The sequence below is a fragment of the Cajanus cajan genome, chromosome 4 (assembly GCF_000230855.2).
Source record: "Cajanus cajan strain Asha chromosome 4, NIPB_CcT2T_4, whole genome shotgun sequence".
NCBI lineage: Eukaryota > Viridiplantae > Streptophyta > Magnoliopsida > Fabales > Fabaceae > Cajanus > Cajanus cajan.
Window position 1 is genome coordinate 7,914,427 of NC_138520.1, and position 8,435 is coordinate 7,922,861.

General features: G+C 42.1%; 1 protein-coding gene across 1 annotated transcript; it reads left to right on the top strand.

Annotated features, from left to right (window-relative positions):
* Window positions 1-2,041: 2,041 nt before the first annotated feature.
* On the top strand, window positions 2,042-7,357 carry LOC145957131 (uncharacterized). Its single transcript, XM_083073346.1, has 5 exons — window positions 2,042-2,756; window positions 3,556-5,949; window positions 6,558-6,610; window positions 7,029-7,209; window positions 7,353-7,357. The coding sequence occupies exons 2-5, from the start codon at window positions 3,996-3,998 to the stop codon at window positions 7,355-7,357; spliced, it is 2,193 nt and encodes a 730-aa protein (XP_082929472.1). The 5' UTR covers window positions 2,042-2,756; window positions 3,556-3,995.
* Window positions 7,358-8,435: the final 1,078 nt, after the last annotated feature.

Sequence of the window (8,435 nt, forward strand, 5' to 3'; positions counted from 1 at the left end):
TTTTAGGATATATGATGTTAGAAAGAGATACTTAACTGAACTCAGATAAGTGTTAAGCAATTTTAAAGTTGAAAAGCCTTAAAACGTTAAAAGAATACAAAATCTTATGGGACAATTTGTCACATTAACAAGATTTGTAGCACAATCAATTGTAAATTATACGCTTTTTTGTTCTTTAGGTTATTGAGGAAAATACGCCTCCTAAATTGGGATGAAGAGTGTGAAGTCACATGTTGGAAGTTGAAAGAGACCTTATCTTCTTCTATTGTCCTTGTTAAACTTGAGCACAACAAAAAATTATACATATATTCAGTGTTAACAAAAGAGATTGTCAATGCGGTCTTGATAAAAGAAATAGATATAGGTCATACACTTGATTTTTTTGTGAGCAAAATGCTTTAGGGAAAGGAATTATGCTATCCAAAGATTAAGAAAATTGTATATGCATTAAGGTAAGAATGAATCTACCAGTCCATAAGATATTACATAGACCAAAACTAATTGGGAGAATGACAACAGGGGCTACCAAATTCGTTAAACATGACATAAAATATGAACCAAGACATGCTTTAATGACTCAATGTTTAAGTAATTTAATAATCAAGCTTATGCATATAAGTAAAAGAGCATAATCAAATCTCGACTCTATTCCTAGATGATGACATCATGTAAAGGGACCAAGTTTTAAAGAAGGCAAAAGGAGTGAGTTAGGCTTAAAGAAAGAAGGCCCAAGCTCTTATTGAGTTTTAGGTTACTTTTAGTAGCTTACTTTCTTCTTTTTTTTTGTAATATTTTCTTAATTTTGACCTTATAGTTTTGGGTCAAGTAGTATAAGAATTTTGTTTCCTTTTAATTTCTATTTTTAAGGTGTAATTAGTATTGGAAGGAGTGTAACTAGAAAAGGAGCTTTGGATTTATTGGGCTTGAATGACCCATAGTAGCATCTCTTGATGCATAGCCTTTGAAGTTAACATCCACTTATATGGGAATCAAGTGGTGGACGTCCATTTGTGAGGAAACCAAGTGGTTAGATGTCAACATCAAAGGGATGGTTTATTTAAGACTCCAACGACCCACATGACCTTGTCTAGTTACACCTCTAGCATCTTGTCATGTGATAAGCTTCCACTGGTTCTTTTAGTTTTAGGATAGTGACATTTGTAGGAGGAAAATTCAAATTCCAAAATGTTACTAGAGTTGGTTAGCTTGACTACAAATTAATCTAAATTTGGTTACACTTAATCATGGTTAGTCTAACTTACACTATAAGTTACCAAACTCTTTATACACCTTTCCCCTCCTTGTAAATCACCACTTTTGAGCTATTTAAGAATAAAATTTAAATTTGTTCTCTCCAAAAGTCTTAGTTCTCTCTTGGAGAAATTCTCTCCTTATGAACTTTTATCAGGGAATTCTTCCTTCTAGCAAGTTCTTCACCTTTCTTGTTTATCTTCCTTGATGTGGTGCACCTCTCTTCTATTTTCCTCCACCATTTGCATATTTCTTTTGAGTTTAAAGATCCATAGAAAAAGATTGGGATCACTTTAAAGTTAGTTGAAGAGATACATTCATCATCTCCAAACTAATTTCACCACTAGATGGTTCTTTAAACTCAACAGGAGAAGGAGTGGACATTCTTTTAGAATCAGTGAATGAGGGTAACTGTAGAACAATCCTTAAAACATTTACCTTTTATATAAGACAAAATACTTTCTTAAGTACACAAATATGTGAAAATTCATTAAAAACATAATTCAACACCACTTATTGTGTTACAATTTTTTATACAAAAGTCTAAATAAATTAAAACAATATAAAGCAATGTACTAGTTTTAAATTTCTATAGGCTTGTAGGAACATTGCCCTATAATGCTTCAAAATGGGTAATATGTTTTTAGATACTTTAGATTGGGTAAGATGTTTCAATTTTGATGATGGGCCAAATCATGAAAATTGTAATAATTTATTAATAAAACCTTGACATATTCATAATAAGTAACTTTTTAAAATATCATATATTGAATTGTAGCTATATCATTCTGCATAAACATTACCCATGCCTACAAAACATTGTTGATGTATATGAGTACAACAATGTTTGAATTATCTTGGAGTATTGTAATACCTTATTTTTTATTATTATTATTATTATTATTATTAAAAATGGCATTTTCGCAATTTTTAAAAGTTTGAAGGGTGTTTTGGTAACTTGGAACGGGCCGTTCCAAAAGCAAAACGGGCCGTTCCAAGCTTTAAATTTTAACTAAAAATCTTGAGTGAGAACGGGCTCAGAACGGCCGTTCCGACAAGGAGAACGGGCCGTTCTGATTGTGAAACGGGCCGTTCTAAAGGGAGAACAGGCCGTTTCAAAAGGAGTACGGGCCGTTCTGCTGGAATTGGGAACGGGCCGTTCCGGTTTTGGAACGGGCCGTTCCAGTTCAAAAATTTGCGTAGATTTTTCGAGCCCAGAACGGGCGTTCCGATTTTTGGAACGGCCGTACCGGGTAGGTGAGCCAGAATTGCTATAAATAGGGGCTTGGGGAGTTATGAAAAATCATACCTTGGGAAGAGAAAATCCTTAGAGAAAGAGGGAGGAAAGGAAAGGAGGAGAAAAAGGAAGAGGAATCCGGTAGAGGTGGTTCTGTCAGAATAAAGAAAAGAGGAGAAAGAGGAGGAGGTTCTGCTCAAATTTCGGTTCCTATCTAAGAAAGAGAGAGGAGGAGGTTCTGCCCGAGTTTTGGTTCAGGATTATCCAAGTAAGGGAAGTTAGTTTTTGAAATTATTAATTGTTTGATGATTAATATAATAAATGAATATTTTTGAACTGTGTCAAATTTTATTGAGTCGAGCTGAACTATATGTTGATTTTTAACAGTATTGTACTATAAGGATGTTGAACTCAGTTATGAATAGTAAGTTGTATTGAATACTACTTAGCTGTGTTGTATGCTGATTTGCTGTACTATATAATGCTGAACTGTATACTGATTATACCCACTTGAGGTGGTGTTGTTGCTGCTGTTGTTGCCGCTAAGTCGGTGTTGTTATAGCCACTAGAGTGGTGCTGTTGTTGCCGCTAAGTCGGTGTTGTTATAGCCACAGAGTGGTGCTGTTGTTGCCGCTAAGTCGGTGTTGTTATAGCCACAGAGTGGTGCTGTTGTTGCCGCTAAGTCGGTGTTGTTATAGCCACAGAGTGGTGCTGTTGTTGCCGCTAAGTCGGTGTTGTTATAGCCACTAGAGTGGTGCTGTTGTTGCCGCTAAGTCGGTGTTGTTATAGCCACTAGAGTGGTGCTGTTGTTGCCGCTAAGTCGGTGTTGTTATAGCCACTAGAGTGGTGCTGTTGTTGCCGCTAAGTCGGTGTTGTTATAACCGCATTACGGTGCCGATGTTGTTGAACAATATAAGCTGTGCAGATGTGTTGATAATTATAACGATGAATTTATTTACATTGCTAATCCTTTACTAGTATGTTTTGATTTTTAAAGAATACTAGCTTACCCTTGCATGTTTTCCATGTGGTTGGAACTGCGATGATCATACTATGTATGGGAGCAGAGCAGGAATAGGTGGGCTTCTTGGGATGAGTCTCCGGCGGACTTTGGAGTTAATTTGCTTGTGTGGATATTTTGCTTGTAGCTACTTGGGATAGTAGCATTTGGTTGTAATTTTCCTTGGTACACTTTAACTCTAGTCAGACTGGAATCTTGTATATTTATATATTCTAGATCCTATATTTATATACTTGTTCTATCTGTCTGGTGTTTTAGTGTGCTATACCGTGTGTAGTGACCAGCCGGGTCGTTACACTTAATGGTATCAGAGCAGTTCGAGTCTAATGGACACTCTTTGGGGGTGGTTCCTTTAGGCTTTTGTTGTGCTAAACTCTGTGTTGTGTTGTCTTGTTGTGTTGATTGTTGTGTTAATTGTTGTGGTGATTTGTTGTGCTTGTGTGGCTTAGTTACTGTTTACTAAAGAAGTTGTTATCTTTGTAGAAGATGACTAGGACAAATGAGCAGATAGCCCGTGCCCTCGAGATGTTGGCCATGGCTATGCAACAACAAAATACCTATTTAGCTAGGATGGAGGTTGAGAGAGCTGCAGTTAGTGCAGCAAGACCTGCAGGGTCACAGGAGAGCCGGGATCTTGCTGAGTTCCGAAAGTGTAACCCTCCACAGTTTACTGGAGATGGGGATTCAGAGGTAGCTGACCGCTGGATCCGTGAATTAGAGAAGATCTTTACCGTACTGGGATGTCCTCCAGAGAGGAGGTTAGCATATGCTGTGTACATGCTTGTGGGAGAGGCTGAGCATTGGTGGAGAGGCACCTATCAGATGCTTGTTGCTAGAGGAGTTACCGTTGACTGGGAGTGTTTCAGGACAGTGTTCATGGAGAAATACTTTCCTGACAGTGTAAGGCACGCCAAGGAGGTTGAATTTATGCGACTGCATCAGGGTGGGATGACAGTTTCTGAGTATGCGATAAAATTCGAGCACCTGGCCCGTTTTTATTCGCAGGTTATGCCTGAGGCTTGGAAATGCAGGAAATTTGCAGATGGATTGAGATATGAGCTGAAGAGGATGGTGGTGCCTATGGCCATCACGGAGTTCCCAGCCTTAGTGGAGAAGGCGAAGGTGGTTGAGCAGTTGGAAGGTGGCAACCGTACTGTAAGGACTATTGGGGGACCATATGGGTCCAAGGAGGGTGAGAGTCAGAGGAAACCATATGACAGGCCCCAACCACAGCGAGGGGGTTCTGTTTATAGGCAATCTTTCAATGCTGCTAGTGGAGATAGACAGAGTGGAGGTGCCACTCTGAGATGTTTCAGGTGTGCTGGGCCCCACTTTATCAGGGACTGTCCGCACACGGAGAACCGTTGCTTCAGATGTCATCAGATGGGCCACGAATCGGCAAATTGTCCTACAGGGGATAGACCAGAGAGGAGCACTCAGAGGAGTAATGTACAGAGGGCTGATACTCAGAGGAGTGGTGCACAGAGAGCTGATACACAGAGGGGTGACAGACCTACTACTACTGGTAGGGTGTTTGCTTTGACGGGTGCTGAGGCTTCGACTTCTTCTGATCTTGTGAAGGGAAAGGGCAAGGCCGCTGGTAAGGATGTGATGATTCTATTTGACTCTGGTGCTACGCATTCATTTATATCATATGCATGTGCTGCTTTGTTGGGTGTGCCTGTGTATGAGTTGGGGTTGAGACTACTTGTGTCGACGCCCGCTTCTACTTCTGTGATTGCTTCTGAATTGTGCGTGGGTTGTCCAATTGTGGTGTATGAGAAGAAGTACAAGGTGAACTTGATTTGTTTACCTTTGGTGGATATTGACATAATCTTAGGGATGGATTGGTTGTCTGCCAATCGCATCCTTATAGACTGTGCCAATAGGCGGTTAATCTTCCCTCAAGAGGAGGATGAGCTGTTGATCTCAGCTGTTCAAGCTGAGTCCTTGCTGAGGGATGGGGCAGAGTGCTGTCTTCTGCTTGCTACCACGAGTGTGAAGACCGAGAGGATCTTAGCTGGTATCGATGTGGTGAAGGAGTATACCGAGGTGTTCCCTGACGAGGTGCCTGGGTTGCCTCCTGTTAGGGAGATGGAGTTCAGCATTGACCTGGTTCCAAGTGCGGGACCAGTGTCAGTAGCTCCCTATAGGATGGCTCCTGCTGAGCTGGCTGAGCTGAAAGATCAGTTGGAGGACTTATTGGAAAAGCAGTTGGTGCGACCAAGTGTTTCGCCGTGGGGTGCTCCTGTGTTGTTGGTAAAGAAGAAGGATGGGGGTAGTCGACTGTGTGTTGATTACCGGCAGCTGAACAAATTGACCATTAAGAACAAATATCCACTTCCCCGGATAGATGACTTAATGGATCAATTGAGGGGCGCGACGGTGTTTTCTAAGATTAATTTGAGGTCAGGATATCACCAGATTAGGGTGAAGGAGGGTGATATACCGAAGACTGCTTTCAGGACTAGGTATGGTCACTATGAATATGTTGTGATGCCGTTCGGTGTGACCAACGCCCCCGCTGTGTTCATGGACTACATGAACAGGATCTTCCAGCCGTTCTTGGATAAATTCGTGGTAGTGTTTATTGATGATATCTTAGTTTATTCAAGGACCCCGGAGGAACATGGAGAGCACTTGAGGACAGTGTTGGAGATTTTGAAAACGAAGCAATTGTATGCTAAGCTTTCAAAATGTGAGTTCTGGTTGGATGAGGTGAAGTTCTTGGGCCACGTGATTTCAGCTAAGGGGATTGCTGTTGATCCGGCTAAGGTGGAGTCTGTATTGCAGTGGGAACGCCCGAGGACTGTCACGGATATACGGAGCTTTGTGGGCTTAGCGGGTTACTATCGGAGGTTCATTGAAGGATTCTCTAGGATAGTAGCGCCTCTGACCCAGTTGACGAGGAAGGAGCAGCCGTTTATTTGGACAGATGCCTGTGAACGGAGCTTTGAGGAGTTGAAGAGAAGGTTGACTACTTCTCCTGTGTTGGTGTTACCGAATTCTGGTGAGCCTTTTGATGTGTACTGTGATGCTTCTCATCAGGGTCTGGGGTGTGTGTTGATGCAAAACGGGAAAGTGGTGGCGTATGCTTCAAGGCAACTGAAAACTCATGAGAGGAACTATCCCACTCATGATCTGGAGTTAGCAGCTGTGGTGTTTGCCTTAAAGACTTGGAGGCATTACTTGTATGGAGCTCGATTCAGTGTCTTCAGTGATCACAAAAGTCTGAAGTATCTGTTTGATCAGAAGGAGCTGAACATGAGACAGAGGCGGTGGATGGAGTTTCTGAAGGATTTTGATTTTCAGTTGATGTATCATCCAGGCAAGGCCAATGTGGTGGCAGATGCGCTGAGTAGGAAATCCATCCACATGACAAGTATGATGATTAGAGAGCTGGAGTTGATTGAGAAGTTCAGAGATTTGAATCTCTGTGTGGAGTTAGCTCAGGATCACATTAGTTGTGGGGCAGTTACCATAACTAATGAGTTCTTGAGGCAAGTTGGACTTAAGCAGTTGCAAGACACCGAACTAGTGAAGCTTCTTGGGATGTTGGGTACCGATAAAGCTGTAGGCTTTGAGCTGGGAGAGGATGGGATCTTAAGGTTCAGAGGCAGGATTTGCCTACCTCAGGATGCTGAGCTAAGGAGAGCTGTGCTAGAGGAAGGTCACAAGAGCAAACTTAGCATACATCCAGGTATGACTAAGATGTACCAAGACCTCAAGAAGACTTTCTGGTGGTCTGGTATGAAGAGAGAGATAGCTGAGTATGTGGCGGCCTGTTTAACCTGTCAGAAGGCAAAGGTTGAACATCAAAAGCCTAGTGGGTTAATGCAACAGATTGAGACTCCCGAATGGAAATGGGATAGCATTACTATGGATTTCATCGTGAGGTTGCCTAGGTCATCTAGGAATAGTGATGCTATCTGGGTGATTGTTGATCGGTTGACCAAGTGTGCGCATTTCTTGCCTGTCAACATCAAGTGGTCCTTAGAGAAGCTGACGCAGTTGTATATAAGGGAGATAGTTCGGTTGCACGGGGTGCCTTCCAGTATTATTTCCGACCGAGATACGAGGTTCACTTCCAGATTCTGGCAGAGTCTACACCAAGCTTTAGGCACAAAGCTGAAGCTGAGTTCTGCTTATCATCCACAGACGGATGGTCAGTCAGAGAGGACAATCCAGTCCTTGGAGGATCTGCTGAGGGCTTGTATGTTAGATCACTTGGGTAGTTGGGAGGAAGTATTACCGCTTGTGGAGTTTACTTACAACAACAGTTTCCATGCTAGTATTGGGATGGCACCGTTTGAAGCCTTATATGGTAGGAGATGTAGGACTCCTCTGTGCTGGTATCAGGATGGTGAGTCCGTGGTTGTGGGACCGGAGTTGATCCTACAGACTACTGAAAAGGTGAAGATGATTCAGGAGAAAATGAGGACTGCCCAGAGTAGGCAGAAATCATATGCTGACAAAAGGCGTAAGCCTTTAGAGTTTGCTGAGGGGGAACATGTGTTTCTGAAGGTGACTCCGACTTCTGGTGTGGGTAGAGCGCTGAAGACTCGGAAGTTAACACCAAGATTCATGGGTCCCTATCAGATAATACAGCGTGTGGGTCCGGTTGCTTATCGGTTGGCTTTGCCACCGTCTCTTTCAAACCTACACGATGTATTTCATGTGTCCCAGCTGAGGAAGTATGTTTATGACCCGAGTCATGTGGTGGAGATGGATGAGGTGCAGGTGAAGGAAAATCTGACTTATGAAAAGAAACCGGTAGCTATAATTGATCATAAGTTGAAGGAGCTTCGTGGCAAGTCCATAAAATTGGTGAAAATTCTTTGGGATGCAACTACGGGTGAGGCAACTTGGGAAGTAGAAAGTCAGTTCAGTGAACAGTACCCATATCTCTTCTAAGTAAGTGAATTT

Bases quoted from the DNA above. Each gene is read 5' to 3' on its own strand.
- LOC145957131 (XM_083073346.1), top strand. From the start codon at position 3,996: ATGACTAGGACAAATGAGCAGATAGCCCGTGCCCTCGAGATGTTGGCC. The intron at 5,950-6,557 runs GTGATATACCGA...GCTTCTCATCAG, and splicing joins CCAGATTAGGGTGAAGGAGG to GGTCTGGGGTGTGTGTTGAT. The intron at 6,611-7,028 runs GCAACTGAAAAC...GGACTTAAGCAG, and splicing joins GTGGTGGCGTATGCTTCAAG to TTGCAAGACACCGAACTAGT.